At 47.1% G+C, this 16,644-nt stretch overlaps 1 protein-coding gene and 1 pseudogene across 1 annotated transcript; one reads left to right on the forward strand and one right to left on the reverse strand.

Moving 5' to 3' along the window:
- The first annotated feature begins 228 nt into the window (after nucleotides 1-228).
- On the forward strand, nucleotides 229-11,002 carry LOC109733986 (pentatricopeptide repeat-containing protein At2g17525, mitochondrial-like; annotated as a pseudogene).
- On the reverse strand, nucleotides 3,718-11,769 carry LOC109733985 (DNA-directed RNA polymerase II subunit RPB1-like). Its single transcript, XM_073498390.1, has 14 exons — nucleotides 11,686-11,769; nucleotides 10,475-10,747; nucleotides 9,736-10,038; nucleotides 9,479-9,637; nucleotides 9,201-9,362; nucleotides 8,807-9,027; nucleotides 8,576-8,717; nucleotides 8,120-8,455; nucleotides 7,743-8,029; nucleotides 7,396-7,654; nucleotides 4,205-7,311; nucleotides 4,049-4,123; nucleotides 3,884-3,943; nucleotides 3,718-3,793 (listed from the first exon to the last, which is right to left on the reverse strand). Exons 1-14 carry the CDS (start codon nucleotides 11,767-11,769, stop codon nucleotides 3,718-3,720), a joined length of 5,544 nt encoding a protein of 1,847 aa, XP_073354491.1.
- Nucleotides 11,770-16,644: the final 4,875 nt, after the last annotated feature.

Genomic DNA, 16,644 nt, shown 5'->3' on the forward strand with positions numbered 1-16,644 from the left:
TTGTCTTTTTAGAAGTTTCAAATGGTGACTACATATGGAACAAAATGAGTGAATCTACACTCTAAAATATGTCTATATATATCCGTATGTGGTGATCATTTGAAATCTCTAGAAAGACAAATATTTAGGAACGGAGGGAGGACAATTTATTTTGAGCTATGAAAATATGCTTTTTTAAAACGAGCTCACCGGAGCCCGGCCACCATCGGTCATTCGCGGTCTCCTACCCTTCTACCATCCCCACGGCCGGCCGCCCCCTCCCCGCCGCCTGACTGCTGCCAACCATGTCCGCAGTCCGGCCGGCGTCTCGCAGCGGCGGTCAGCAGACTCTGACCCCATCGTCGCCGACCTCCTCTCCGCGCCCGCTCCCTCCGCCTCCTCTCTCTCACCACGCTCTCCCTTGCCGAAGCGCTCCACTCCCTCCTCGCCGCGCGCCCTCCCACGCTCTTACCCCCGCCTCCCTCGGGCTCTTCCTCTCCCACCCCGGGTGCCACCGCCTCCCGCCCACCTCCGCGCGACTCCTCTCCAGGCTTCTTTCGCGCCCCTGCTCATCCCCCGCCCAGGCAGCCGGATTCCTCCGCGCCGGTCACCTCTCCGTTCAACGCCCCCTTGGCCGCGCTCGCCCGCGTCCTCGACCTCCTGGCACAACCCAGCTCCTTGCCTCCACGCGCAACGCCGCCGTCCGGCCCGACGTCGCCTGGTATGGCATGCTTGCCAACGGGCTCTGCAAAGCCGGCCGCGCTCAGGTCGCTCGATGGAATGCCCGGCCCAAACTCGCGCGTTCGCCCGGATGTTGTCATTCGTGCTGAACACTGTCGTGATGGGATGCGCAAGAGCGGGAGGATTGGTGATGCTCCTGACTTCTTCAAGGATAAAAGAACGGCTTGGCCTGAAGCCAGCGGCAATGCCGTGACAGGCTACAGCACTCTGGTTGGGGATTCCCTCCACAGTAACAATGTGTGGGTGTAGCCATGGATTGGGTTTGTTCCATGAGATGGTGGATTAAGGGCTCTCACCAGATGAAGTCATGTATTTTACCATGATATTGGGACTTGGCGTCGTCGATGATGAAGGCAGGGTTTCAGCTGGATGCAAAGGCATACAATATTTTGATTGGTGGATTTAGCAGGAGGAAGAGGTTACAGAGGCTTATCAGTGGCGTGGTGTACACCTACAATACCTTGTTGTCTGCTTTGTGCATAGTAGGACATTTCTCGGCTGTGGATGAGTTATTGGGGAAGATGATGGTTGTCGGTCTTCTGAGGTCACCTTTGGTACTCAGCCCAACACAGTGATATACAATACTTTGATTAACTTTGTCTGCAAGAGCGGGGATACTAATTCACCCATTGAACTATTTGATAAGATGAGGGAGAAGCATGTTCACCTGCAATGCATTGTTGAAGGGATTTCAGGATAAGAAGATACTAGAAAAGGCTTTTGAACTGATGGACCAGATGAGGGAAGAGAGGTGCACACCTGATAAAGTAACCATGGATGCTCTCATAGAATGGCTACATGTCATCAGTGAAACAGACAGATTAAAGCGTTTATGCAGCTAAGGGAGCATATGTAACGAACATGCTTAAGAAGATTGCTCGCAAAATGAAGATAATGATCCTGAATAATTCTTCAGATTACTTAGAAGCTGCACCACTAATGTATCCTATTCCTAGCTGACCTTATATAGGAGATGCTGTTGTGATCAGAATTATCTGCAATCTGCAATCATAGCCTGTATTAGAACCCAATTTCTATTAAATCTATAGATGCTATAGGATAGGCCATACCGATTTCCACGCAATCTCATACAACACGTATTGTGAGTGCTGCTTAGTTTGTTCCTAGTCTGGTTTTGTAGTCATGAGTAAATGTGACTGCAGAATGCAGAAAGTATATATTTCAAGTCCTAATACCACTAGTTCATGACAAGTAGTAGTGGATAGACACCAATGCATGATTCACAACTCTTTTTATTCTTCATTGGATAAGGTTGAATAGGTTCAGTTGGAAAAGAGTAAGAATATGGGCATGCTAGGATTAAAATCTTTAAAGTTCTGTCTGCAATGGCTATGGTCACCTTACCTTTGAAGAAACAATATGCCTGTTGTGGAAGGAGGCTTTTGAAATGTTAAGCTTCAGAGGATTCTTAGCAGGTAATATGGTCCAGCTCTAATGTTTGAACTTGTTGGTAGTTTCTAGAACTTCTTTTATTTGGCTAACCATTAGTACTATGCACTACTGACTGTTGGTAAAAAAACGTTGCTGATCCAATTTTTTTTCTTTTGCAGTACAAAACAAAAAATCAGCCTAAACTTTGCAGCTTTGCAGGACTGTACGAGGATTGGTTAAGATGACTCTAAATAAACCATTTTCCAGTTAGAACATTGCTGTTGACTTGGAGGAATTGCAGCTCTGTTCACTGCCTGTCGTGCTTGCTTGCCAATTGTGTGTGTTTTTGATACCTGTGGTCAATCTTAACTAAATGTAGTAGAGAGAAGGTTTAAATGCAGCGTCAACCGCACATCACGATGAAGAGGTAATTTTGAATTCAGTTCCACCTCGTCAGTTTGAGATTTTATTGACAAATGTATGTAAACAAATATTAAACCTGTGTAACATACCACCAGAAACTTTTGGACAACTTTATGTATGATCGGGTCTACTTTAACGCATCTGAGATCTTAATGTATGGTCGACTTTAAGACATCTGAAAGTATAGCTTCCGTACAATCATGAAACTAAGCAGGCAATCAAGAATTTCTTTTAACCTAGCACGAATTTTCCAGTGCAGTGCTCTGTTCTGTAAGAATGTACTTCTGGTACAAGCAAGACAGTCTGTAAAAGGTGAAGCATGCTAGACAAAGACCCACATGGACATCTAATTTAGATTATTATTATCCAAATATCTTAACTACGGGAATGTCAAAAGGCATAATAGCCTCTTCCATGATATGAATGCATCTGGCAATAACACATGTCTTACAAATTACAGTGGCATAGCTCTGTATATGTGTATGATTTGAATTTTCCATCTTATGTTCTGATGCAGCATAGTAACAGTCGATGGATGTAATTTTCGGGCATCAAAAAGTGAGCTAACTCAGCGTATGCAGCGGCTGCCAGTAACGCTGACTTGCTCCTGCAAGTTGTTTCTGCTAACGCTGGAAGTGAGGTACCATTTTTTTCTTGCAAGAGTACACTTTTCATTCTCTTTTACCTGACATCGATGTACTCCCTCCGTTCCTAAATATAAGTCTTTTTGGAGATTTCAATAAGGACTACATACAGATGTATATAGACATATTTTAGAGTGTAGATTCATTCATTTTCCTCCGTATGTAGTCCGCATTGGAATCTCTAAAAAGACTATATTTAGGAACGGAGGGAGTATTCAACAACTAAGTTAATGCAGCGACGGATAATTCAGTGTCTTAGCATTAACTCACTTCGTCACTGCATTAACTTTGACAAATAAGAAGGCTGGGCTCCAATGGGAACAATAGCATTGAATTCTGCCGAGAACACATCATTACAGACTTGCCTATTCTGAACAGCCCAGGAGTGGCACCGAGCCACTCATAGTAACATGGATCGTACATGTGGAATGCTGCATGGTTCTGCATGTTTCAGAGACATACAATGAAATAAGAATAGGTTAGTGTGTCAGTGCGTGGTTCTGCATCAGCCAGCAGCCATTTTCACGAGCCAGTGGCTTCAAGGAGCACTCTTGTCGTCGTCCTTGTCACTAGTTTGTGGCTCGGTGGATGGCGGGGAGTAGCTTGCGCTGGGGCTGCACGATGAAAGTTGCAATTGTCAGATGAGCAAATGGTGCACTTTCATCAGTCATGGGCAGATGAGAGATTAACTTGATCCACATTACCTGTAATTGGGGGAAGTTAGGCTGTAATCTGGGCTAGGTCCTCCAGAGGCAGTGCACGGGCTGCAACACTCAGGCAATGCGTTAGGAAACCCATGTCTTGATTGTCACAATAACAGCATACTTGTAAGTTAAAACAAGGATGATGATCAATTGGAATGGGCTCACCTTGTTGGGCTGTATGATGGACTTGGTTGTGCAGCATATGACGGTGAGGTAGGTGAGTAAGTCGGTGAGGCAAGGCTGCGGAAATAGAGATGCAAGTAAGCTAAACATAGACATGCATGTATGGACAGATGCCTGAGCTATGAACAGAATGAATACCTGTAGTTTGGAGGAAGCTGACTATACGGACTCATCATCATTGGGCTGCTTGGAGAATAAGCACGTGAAGGACTGTAAGAGGGCGATGTAGGACTGTATGAAGGCGAAGTTGGGCTGTAGCTTGGTGACGTAGGGCTGTATGAAGGTGAAGTTGGGCTGTATGCAGGGGATGTAGGGCTATAGTTCGGTGAAGTAGGGCTGTACGAGGGTGATGCCGGGCTGTAACGAGGCGAAGTAGGGCTGTATGAATGCGAAGTGGGGCTGTATGATGGCGATGTTGGGTTATAATATGGCGACGTCGAAAAAGATGCCGGGCTATAAACTGGCGATGTTGGGCTATAAGATGGGGATGTCGGGCTGTATGCATGAGATGTTGGGCTATAAGATGGGGATGTCGGGCTGTATGCATGAGATGTTGGGCTATAAGATGGCGACGTCGGGCTGTATTCAAGAGACGTCGGGCTATAAACTGGCGACGTCGGGCTGTATTGAAGAGATGTCGGTCTAAAAACTGGCGATGCTGGACTATAAACTGGCGATTCTGGACTATGGATGGGCGATACGGGGCTGTAGCTCAGAGATGTGGGGGTATAAATAGGAGATAGTGGCGAGTATACTGGAGAGACGGGACTGTAGCCTTGTCCTCCTGGCCCTGGGCTGAACACCGGAGAAGATGGACAGTAACCACTCCCAGAGGATGTGCTATAGTTTGATGGGACGGGTGAGAATGCCAGGCCCCCAACATATGGCGAGAACTGAAGAGCATGATCTGTAACGGGGGAAGTTCGGAAATTTGGACTCGGCACCGGTGACATCATTCCGGAGATGGGTGAAGGTGCTGGTGTCATGCCATAGTCCAGGCCTTCAACAAAACTCGGGAGTTGAAGCTCAATGGCCTGCTCCAGCATCTTGTCATTCAGGTACAACTCACAGCCTCCTGTGCCAATAGGAGCAAGCTGGCCAAGCATGATGTTCTCTGTGACGCCTCTCAGGTGATCGGATTCTGCATACATGGCAGCATCAAGCAAGATATCCACCGTTTCTTCAAAAGAACATCTCATGAGAGGCCCCGTGTCATTACGGTTTATGCCGTGCCTAGTAATAGCCATCAGATGACCTCTGTATGTCATGGTATCACAGAGAATGGCCAGATGCCTGTAGTTCACATAAGACCCATCAAAAGATATCACCGCCCTCAGCTCATCCAAGAGAGACCTGCGGACAGCCTCGATCCCAAGAACCTCAATCACTTCGATCAGATGGTTACTCGTTGTCCTTGTTGTGTCAACATCCTCATGGCACATCACGGCCAAGAGGTTTACACCTTCTGTATCAAGCATCCACTCTTTGTTCTTATCTTTGTTATCTGATTTTTGAGTGAAACCATCATTTTCATCGAATTTATTCACCTTCCTCTCTTTAATGAAGACCTTGTTAATATCTGGAATGCCTCCAAGGGCCATCTCAGTCAACATGTTACTCTCAACCTTCTTGAGAAAGACATCATCATCCTCATCCTGTTTTGGAACTTCGTCATCATTTTTAATGCGGATACGAAGGATGAGCTTATCCGCGTTGTCATCGTTGAATATGCATGATAAGTCGTCATCAAATTCACATTTTATCTTCTCTGCAATTTCAGCCATGCTCAACCTCTTATCGACCATCATCTCACGGTTCAGCTCGATACGCAGCAGCCAAGGAGACATCTTATCCGGGTCAATATCCTCATCAGGCATTTCATAGTATGACTTGACAAATTCCACATCCTCTTCAATGGTGGTTCGTAGAGGATCAGGATCATACCATATCTCGGTGGCATGGGTCACGCTACGTAGTGTAGTGTACTCCAAGGCACACTGGACATTCTTGGCCAATTCTTTCTTCTTGCTCACCTCAGGCTTTAGGAAAACAGACAGCGATGGAGTCTTTATCTTCTTGGCGACGTTAATGATCTCCCTTAACCTGGGGACGCCAAGGGTGACATTCTTAGCGCTAACCCCAGCATAATGGAAAGTATTCAGTGTCATCTGAGTTGCTGGTTCTCCAATGGACTGTGCAGCCACGCATCCAATCATTTCACCAGGAGCTACCAAAGACTGGAGGAACCTCGATTCAATCTCACCGATGACCCATTCAAAAGATTCCCTTGTGAGCCTGTATTCTTTCAAGACCCTCTTGCTAGCAAATGTGCTACGGAGCAGGATTTTGAAGAGCAGAGTAGCGTTCTTCTGAGCCTCGATGCTCATGGCATCGTCTCCTGGGACAACCTTGAGTCTTTCTTGCAACTTATCCATTGCTTCCACAATTTCCATCGGGTGCATGTCAGAAGGTCTTCTCAAATCAATCTTGAAAGTCTTTTGAGCATTCCAGATAAGCCGCTTGAGGTTGACAGGCATAGGCCATGTAATGTCGCCAGTCGTGGCAATTTCAGTCCCAAGCTGTAACCTGTCAGCTTCTAATTTCTGAAACTCTGCCTCAAACACAAGTCTGATATCAGGAACTGTCTTCAAAACATCAGCATCTTCAGGCGACATGTAAGTGGGCCTCCAGTTCTCATCATCCAGTTCATAACGAAATACATTGTCAAACTCTGCCTTTTTCATCCCGAGGGAGTCCAATTTCTGTGGTTCAATCCAAACAGCGTCCATGCCATCTTCTCCATACAAGAATTGAATGACATCACCCAGGGAGTTTCTAACGGTACCATCGTATTTCACCATGATGTCCTCCATGGCCTTCACGAGCCTCCGCTGAATATATCCAGTCTCGGAAGTTTTCACAGCAGTATCAATCAGACCTTCTCTACCACCCATAGCATGGAAGAAGAATTCCTGTGGTGTCAGGCCTCGAAGGTAAGAGTTCTCCACGAATCCACGGCTTTCAGGACTGTCGTCATTTTGCGTGAAGTGGGGCAATGTACGACCAGCAAAACCAAATGGGATCCTCTTCCCTTCAACATTCTGCTGTCCGACACAAGCGGTCATTTGCGAAATATTAATGAAACTGCCTTTTGAGCCTGCAGTGACCATAGCTTTCAAATTGTTGCTCTCAGACAAACTCTGCTGAGCACTACTCCCAGAATCATCACGAGCCTTGTTAAGAACCTAACATGGAAAATGGATGTCATAACAAGTCTACCAAAAAAACTGATGATGGAAGAACCAAACAAGGACATTCAGCAGTAGTACCTGATTCACTTTATTTTCAAATGATTCCATCATTGTGCGTCCTGGCTCAGGTTCCAACTTGTTGTCACGCGCTTCCTTGATAAGCTCATTCACATCATCCTGAGCTTTTGATATTGTGTCACTAATCTTCTTCATTGTACCTGCATCTGCAATCGTATCCCCGATTCCGATACTGAAACCATGTTGCAGAAGCCAGTAGTTGACGAGCCACTGTGTATGACCCAAGAACTTGCGCGCGGCATCTGGCCCTACCTCTTCCCTGCAAACAGTTAAACCAAAATTATTATTTAGCAGTGGAGAACATCTGTACTAAAAAGAGAAACAGCAGTACGACTTTTATAACTTACCAAATAACATGAATAAGACTTCCCATTGATGTCCCAAGCGTTTTTTTGCAAAGTATACCAGACAGAAGCTCTCCCTTCTCTATCCGGACCACAGTATCACCGGGAGTAATAAATCTGCTTTCTTCTTCATCATGCCAGGCTGAAAATCTAATTAAATTGATTCGCTTGGGGATAATCAAGTTGAAAACTTGTTTGCCAGTCCAAATCGGTCTTGGTTTCAAAATGGCAGGGGCAGGGACCTTCCCATCAAAATCTTCCCACCACATTAAGATGTTCATAAATACATCCTGGAAGAAATTTCACAACATTAATTAGGCTACAAAACTACACAGACAATTCAATATAGAAGGTGTTGAAGGAGAGTATTGTTAGTCCACCTTTTCAATGAGAGTATCCCTTTTGGTAATTTTTCGGCACCCAAGAAGTGTGTCCTGAACAATACCCATAACAGGTCTATTCGCTTGAGGTGACACAATGCATTTTGGCACCATCATCAACTCCATAACTTCAGCTCTGGTCTCAAATGACTGAGGAACATGCATATTCATTTCATCTCCATCAAAATCTGCATTGTATGGCGACGTGACAGACAAGTTGAGGCGGAAAGTTGAGTAGGGCATGATTTTAATGCGATGCCCCATGATAGACATTTTGTGGAGACTGGGTTGCCGGTTGAAAAGAACAAAATCTCCATCAATGAGGTGCCTTTCCACCTGAGATCAGAAGTCAAGCACAAAACGGGTGAGGCTAAAATAAAGGGCAATTTTTGTGATGTCACCATTAAAACAGTAGGTACGTAGATGCTGCAACAATGGCTACTGCATGTTACTCACCTTATAACCCAGCTCCAAATGCTGATCACTACTTTTCTTCACATAGCGAAGATCCAGCCTCTGGCCATCTTCCCTGATAATGTACTTGGCACCTGTCTTTCCTGGGGGAGGGTGAGGCCCATTTTCTACTAGTTCTTTCAACCTGGTATAATCATATCGGATTTAGACATGACTTATCAAATATAAATGCAATAACAGTGATTACGTAAGAATGGCAAATACACTGCGTACCTCTCGATGTTATATGGAGTAACAGTTTCTGGGTATGTCAGATTCAAAGCAATACTCCATGGCACCCCCAATTCATCAATGTTGATATTTGGGTCTGGTGTGATGACGGTCCGAGCTGAGAAATCAACACGCTTCCCCATTAAGTTCCCTCTGACCCGGCCTTCTTTTGCTTTCAGCCTGCTGCAGATTGACTTAATAGGCCGTCCAGAACGCTGAGTGGCCTGAATATTTCGGCAAAAGGTAATCAGGTCAACTACTTGTCCATCAGTGATTATTACCTCTGTAACTTAATATAACACGTTTTTTGACACTATGACACTGTCAAAAACGTCTTATATTAAGTTACGGAGGGAGTAATTATTATGGAAAGTGCACTTATAGACCGACTACTCACCCGTGGTTGTCCTGGAAGATCATTGTCGAAGTATGTCGCAATGTGGAACTGCAACAACTGAGCAAACTCTGTTATAATGTGGGCTGGGACTCCATTTCTCTCTTGCCTCCTCAGATTCTCATTATGCCGAATTATCATTGCTAATTGATGAGTCAAATCATCCTGTAGAAACGGCAAGATAAACAAACAGTGAGTGAAAGGGTGTCATCTGCCATGTGAACCAACCAACCATTGCATTCATAGTAATTATTTTAGTAGTAGTGGCCTAGTGGGCTAACCTCACTTCTGGAGGAAGTGTCCATCATGACAGATGGTCTCACAGGCGGCGGAGGAATCGGAAGGACTTGCAGTATCATCCAATCAGGACGCGCATATTTAGGGTCCAGGCCCAACAGAAGACAGTCCTCGTCGCTTATACGCTTGAGAACATTAAGAACCTGCCCCAACAAATTTACCATGATGCGGTTAAACAAAAAATTCTTATAACCTAGTAGTTTACTGAATTGAGTAATAATAAAGATAATAATGTAAATACCCTCTCGGCGGAGAGAATTTGCTTCCGCTCCACTGGTTCAGGGAGTTGATCTTGATCGCCATTCTTCTTGTTTGTTGCTTTGAACTCTGCAACCATCTTCATACCATCGACCGTGATCTTTGGCTGCTGAGCACCACAGCCACCTCTTTTCTTCACTGGCTCATCGGTGTCCATCTGATCCTGACCCTCAAGATCGTCCTCACCCGCAGCACAAACCTTTTTGCCCTTGCAAGCCTCCTGTATTTTTCGCAATCTATTTTTTGGGTTCTTGATTCTGAGAGCCTGCTTGAACTTGCCATCCTTCTGCAAGAGATATCACTGACTGGTAAATAACATATGCCAAGATCAAGGGAGGCAACAACCATATGTAGATGGCCCGCCCTATGACATTGCTTAATTAGCAGCTAGTAACACGCAAGAACAACCTTTTCAGAATTCGTTCACGAGGAAACTGTAAAGTTGCTTGTAATTATGCTCCATGGTTCTGATTATATTTTACCAAAGACAATAATAGATGAAATAAAATATGCATCATCAATGCATTCATCCTTCTTTTGTTCTACCAATAGCATGTTGAGTGAATAGGTGCAAAATTGGACAGCCATAAATATAGCTAGTGAATGGTGAGAACAATGATTGTTATGATTTCAGTTTAGATAGATGATAATATGCATTGACCAACAATTAACCTACTGGTCAAATTAATGCGCAGGTGGTACGTCTTAAAAGGAAAGGAGACCTCATCATCCTCATCGGCGAGGATCTTGGAGCAGTTGAAGCAGACGCAGCGCATGATGGAGAGCACGGTCTTGATGAAGCCGATGTGGAACATGGGCTTTGCGAGCTCGAGGTGGCCAAAGTGGCCCGGGCACTCGGCCATCCCAGCCATGCATGTCTCACACTTGGTCCTGCGGTCGATGGTGCCCAGACGAGGGTCACTCAAACCACCAGGCTTTGGCTTCCCCTTCTCCATGGTCTCTGCATGCTCTATCACCGCCACCGACATTTGTCGCTGCAGAAGCAAAGCAACACGTACAAAATCCATCAGATTGCATCCTAACATTAATGTCACTCCATCATTAATGCACAACGGTCAATGGTCATTTGTTAAACTAATATACCTCCTTCGTTCTAAAAATAGAAGTTCCTTATGTCCCAAATTATATGCTTATTAAAACCTATCGAAGTCAAACTCTGCCAACTTTGGCCAAGTTTATAGAAATATTTATCAGTGAAATATAATTTGATATGTTATATATTTGGTAAATAATTTTCTCTATAAACTTGGTCAAATTTTGTGAAGGCCAACCTTTGTGAAAACCAGCGCGTATTATGGGACAAAGTGTGCATTAATTTTTCTAGAAGTCATTTTTTCCATGTTTGGCTGAGTTTGTAGCAAAATATACCAATATCATCAATCTACTTATTTTGTTTTCTCTATATAAATTTGGTAATGGTTAGAAAATTTTGGTCAAATCAATACACTTCATATTTTGAAACAGTCATACTGTTAAACCTTGCCAAAAAAAAAAAACTAAAAAACCCCGCAAAACAAAACTGTGCAAACTGCTACCAAAACCGCCAAACTCAGAGTTATCCGAATAACTCGGGCAATCACGGGGCACAACTTGTAACTCAAGTATTATTAATTCCGCTCGATCAGCAAAAAGTGCGCCGACGACTCAACCAAGCAACAGTCCTTGGCGAGTTAGGTTTTTCAAAAAGTTGAGCTTAGTTAGTTACAATTAATATTAATGTTGAACATCATCTTGTGTGTTGTCGCCCCATCATAGTTGGTTGCCGTTCATCCAGATCCAGAGCTCGACCGGAGGAGCTAGCCGAGTTAGCCCCAAACGACGCAAACCAAACCCGCTCGAGTTACTACTTCAAACTCCACCCGAAAGCAGAGAGAGAAGCAAAGCAAGGCGGCGGCGGGAGGCGGGGCATTACGATTTCGTCGGGGCTGAGGATGCCGAACTGCACCAGCTGCACCCTGGCCATCTCCGCCGGCGAGTAGGCGAACCGCGCGTCCATCGTCGCTCAACTTTCAACTTCTCTTTTTCGAGGCTAAAATCGATCGATCGATCTCGCCGATGCGGATGCGATCCGATCTCCTCCGCGAGAGAGGATAGGGGGTTGCGTTTGAGAAAGAGGGGAGGGGGCGTGGGGTGGGGCTTTATTTATAGGCGTAGCGTGCGCCGGGACGGGCTAGCGTGAGCCGAGGCGGTTCGGCGTACGGACGGATTCGTGGCCGGGTAGGAAAGGCGGTGCAACTAAAGTGAGCCCGCTGCGGGCAGGGAGTAGTATGCGGTCGTCAACTCGTATTCTGGGCCAATCGTTCCGAGGAGGAGTCGAGGCCGCGTGAATACTCTCTCTCTCTCTCTTTTTTGTTTTTTTTTTGAAAAAACCATCGCGGCAACTTTACTGATTGATGATAATAGGGCCCGTGCTACGTTACATGTTGTGAAGACCCCTTGTAACATGGTGGCAAGTTGCGAAGCCATGGATCAGTCCATCATAGGATCTCCTTTGCAATGTGACGCATGTTGCAAAGGTTCTTTGCAACAGAGCATATTGCGGTAAAGCCTTTTTGCAACATTGACCAATTTGGCTCCAGTTCCCGCAGCACCAGCGGCTGCTGCCCCCTTGCAGCTTCGCGGCAACCCTGTGTCGCCGCCATTAGTTGCAATGTCGTCATTTTTGATTGATGCCGCAAGCCAATGCTGCGGGAGCGTTACAGATACTGGGACACGGTGCACTGAGGAAGGGCAGCAATGGTTAACATGTTACAATAATGCTGTTGCTAAGTGGTTCTAGTGTTGTTCGTGACGGTGTTGGCGCCAAGCCGTTGTGTTTCTTCTCGGTGCAACATGTGCACTTTAGTTGGAAGGGGCGCTATAGGACTAGTCGATCGCGCCCAACCTGATGGCTAGTGGGCCGACTGGTTCCCTCCACATCATTCGGCTAACGCCTAGCAGCTGCCTTTTTATAACTAACCACATAATCTTATGTACCGGATTACTATTCCAGCCAACTCGGGTTTTTGCAGCCGCTTTAGCTTACTATTCTTTTTTGTGAGACGGTTTAGCCGTAGAAGGCACACGATGGGTCCTTTGAGGCGAATTTTTCAACAATTTTGTACAATGCCTTTCTTACTCCATTGAGGGGTTTATAAGATGGGTCCTTTGAGGGGCTGAGATTAGAATGGATGGAAGAGATCAAGGAAAGCAGTTGGAGTGTGAGTGATCGGTGGCGGCTTGCTTGAGCCCTGCTATGTCCGTTGTTTAATCTATGTAGACTAGTTCATGTTGCATGTGTAGTATGGATATAGGGTGCCGGATATGAGGTACGTGCCTGTATGGGAGAGAATTTGAGGTCTGGCCAGTCACTATCCGCAGACGCGCCCGGGCGCATCCGCGAACGTATAGGGCGTCGGATTTGGTAATCGTGGCTGTAGATGCTCTAAACATAGTTGGGTTCAGTTTGGAGTTTACTTTGTCCATCCAAGATCAAGATTTTCATTTGAAGGGCTTTACACAGCACAATGCAATACCTTGTCAAGCAATTCTTGCTAACAAACACATGAAGGTCAAACCACATTGTCCAGCATGCAATTTATGCCCTGATAATATTAGAGATATGCTTTTCATGTGCCCATTGGCTATTGAAGTTTGGAAGCTGCTTTGGAGTACGTACCAGTGAAGTTGTTAAAAGGACAACTATAAATTTAGGCCCTGGTAATATTAGACGTATGATGTTATTGAAAGGGCGAGCCTGATTAACAAATCCGGTGAAGTTGTTTTGGAGTACCTATCGTGTTTGCCAGAGCATGATGCTAAGTTCTTGGTTTGCCAAAGTTGAGAGAAACGGTGGCCACAATGTAACACCCCAGTGTCATGCTGTTAATGGTGCCATGTCATCATGTTACTGCTGCTAATCTTCACTTGATCCAATCACCATTCAAATTCAAATCCAATCTAAAGTCAAAAAAACTCATATTTGTCAGACATGAAATCTAAAATGTTCATCTTGTGGCAAATAGTAATTTGTTAATATTGGTGGTGAGCCAACATTTTTGCAAGGTGCTTAAATGGCCTAAACCAATTAAAGCAGTGGCTAAATCAATAGTTTAAATGCCTTTTTAATTTATAAAAAATTGCAACCTATTTCAAAAGCCTCACAGTCTTTTGTGGCAGTGCCCAATAATTCTTTGAAATTGTTTTGCCCAGTGGCTTATTTTTGCAAAGTCACTTGTGTCTAAAAGAAAAGGCAAAAGCTGCTGGAAAAAGAAAAAAAAAGAAAAGGAAAAGGAAAAGCAAAGGGGTGGGAGAGCCCCTGGCCTTCCCATGGGCCTCGGCCCATCCCAGCAGGCCGGCCCACTCCCCCTCCCCGGTCGCTTCCTGTTCCTCCGACCGGGCGGGACAGCGCGCGCCCGTCGCCGTCCAACCACCTCGCCGGCGACGCCCGATGAGGGGATAAGGCTCCGGACGCCTCGGTCCTCTCCCCCGCTCTCCACTGTCGCCCGCTCCGCCTCTCCCTCTCCCACCAGATCCCTCCTTGCTCTCCCCCTCGTTCCCCACCTCAACCGAGCGCCACCGTCGCCATGGTTGTGCCGTAGCCGCGGCCACCGCCCACCCTGCGCCTCGCCAGCACGTCCACAAGACGTGCCGTCGATCTCTACCTCGACTATGCCTCGCCATCGAGCTCGAGGAGCACCGCAGGCCGCGGATCGAGCCGCCCCCTTCTGCCTCGGTCGCCGGCGATCCCCTTCTTCCCTGACGACGTTCTGCAGCTCCTAAACCGTCACGGGCCTACGTGTGAGCCGCGCGGTGAGCTTCTCCGTCTCCTGCTCCTCCTCGTTAATCCCCTCGCGCGACGTAGCAAGCTCGACGTCTCGCCCGTGAGCCCACCGCCGCAGTTCACCTCGCCCCCGTGGCCATGCTCTTTGTTGTGCTCGCCTGAGCACAGCATCGAGTTCCTGGTGCTTCCAGGAACCCAACGCGCACGCGCACGCTCCCCCCGTGCCTCCTAGCGCCGTCCCCGATGAGCGCCCGAATGCATCGCCGCGGAGCTCGCCGCCGGCAAGGCTCCGATGACCATTTGGTCACGGGCTCAAGGCCGTTGGACTCGCTGCACCACGGGGATCCTCCCCAGCCTTTCTATCCGCTCTATAGCGCGCTGCTTCGCCATCTTCGTCACACACCCGAGCCATATCGCAGCCACGACTCAACGCCGGCGGCCCTGCCGACCTCCCCTGCTCGTTCTGCCGCCACCAACCGACGCGGGATGAAGAGGCCGTTCGAAAGAAACTAACCGCGCGCCAAATGGTGCCCACTAGCTCGATTCCGGCGAGGTCCGGCGCCCCTCCGCCGCGGGAACGCTCACCGGAGCTCCCCAACACTGGCGCCGACGTGGACGTCCGGGTCCACCTCGCTAGGTCACTGCCCCGTGGCCCGGCTGGCCTTGTTGACCCAGTCAACGGCTGACTGGGCATCGCCCAGTCACTGCTAGTGGGTCCCCCGTGGGCCCTATTGACTAGTCAACTAGTCTGTTGACCGCTAATGCAGCAATGACGCCATGATGACATCATATTTCCTTTTCTGACGATTTAGGTATTTAAAGTAATTCCAGAATATTGTTTACACTTTGAAAATTCATAGAAATTAAACCGTAACTCCGATGAAAATGTTTTCTATATGAAAGTTGCTCAGAAAAATCCAACGAATCCGAATATGCGATCCGTTCATCTGTCACATGCCCCTAACATGCTGAACATGGAACTTTCCCCCGCCGGTCATCTGTCTGACACAGGTCCGGAACCGGGAAAACATTCCCGGTTGACTTCCCCCTTCACCGGTATCGTGTACCACCGTGTTAGTACACGTCTAGCTCTGCCTGTTGTCCTGTTATGCACTTGCTTGCTATGTATTTACTGTTTCTCCCCCCTCTTCTCTTCGCTAGACTCCGTGACGATGCTGATGCCCCTGCGATCGACTACGTCACCGACGACCCCTCCTTCTCGTCTGAGCAACCAGGCAAGCCCCCCCTTTGATCATCCCGATATCGCCCATTCCATTCTCTCATGCTTGCATTAGATTTTGCTACTGTTATTGTTTGCTCCTATTCTGATGCATAGCCTGCTTTTGTAACCTGCTTATTGTTACCTACCTGCTTATCCTAAACTGCTTAGTATAGGTTGGTTAGTGATCCATCAGTGACCCCCACCTTGTCCTTGTTGCCCCTGCTTCATCATCGAAGACCCGATCAACGGGATCGAAGACCAGGCCCCGGCACCGCACATCACTTTCCCCTTAGTTGCTCGACACCGTTGGGTTACTATCAAGTGCCGAGGGTGAGACCTCTACAGCACTTCTGATGTTAACCCTGTAGTGTAGATATTTGGTCGTGGTCATCGAGGGTGATTCCGCCTTAACCACTTCCGATACGACTCTTTCATGCAACCCCTCAAGTGTGAACCTCGGGGGTGGTTCCTCTTACGTTCACCTTGATGATTACATCGAGTGAAATTCACCGGGGGTGATTCCTCGGGTTTTCCCCTTGATGTTTGGACACACAGATACTTGGACTTTACAACTGTTACTTGGAAAGGCGGGTCGACCCTGAGGGGTACCCGCGAGTGATGTGGAGACGGGTTGACCTGGAGGCTGCCCGCGAGATAATTACGAGGTGTGGCCGGGCATTCCTAGCCCTTGCCGCAAGTCCTCGAGACGGGGCAACGGGGTCACATCTTTCGTGAGTCTCTGCTTGTTACCGCGCGTTCCTAATCCACTACGATTTGGATATTTGATCCGAGGGGCCTCTGGCCTGATAGCACTAACCATCACGTGGGCATAGTATGGGTGTTCTACGTCGTATGCATCAGCCGAAGCTTAATAGACGTCAGCGACT

Source organism: Aegilops tauschii, chromosome 5, assembly GCF_002575655.3.
Source record: "Aegilops tauschii subsp. strangulata cultivar AL8/78 chromosome 5, Aet v6.0, whole genome shotgun sequence".
NCBI lineage: Eukaryota > Viridiplantae > Streptophyta > Magnoliopsida > Poales > Poaceae > Aegilops > Aegilops tauschii.

What these genes read in the sequence shown, in the direction of transcription:
- LOC109733985 (XM_073498390.1), bottom strand. Translation starts at nt 11,769, where the DNA reads ATGGACGCGCGGTTCGCCTACTCGCCGGCGGAGATGGCCAGGGTGCAG. An exon ending in AGTCTTATTCATGTTATTTG is followed by an intron (nt 7,655 to 7,742) that starts GTAAGTTATAAA and finishes AACTGTTTGCAG; the next exon opens with GGAAGAGGTAGGGCCAGATG. An exon ending in CCATCATACAGCCCAACAAG is followed by an intron (nt 3,944 to 4,048) that starts GTGAGCCCATTC and finishes TGAGTGTTGCAG; the next exon opens with CCCGTGCACTGCCTCTGGAG.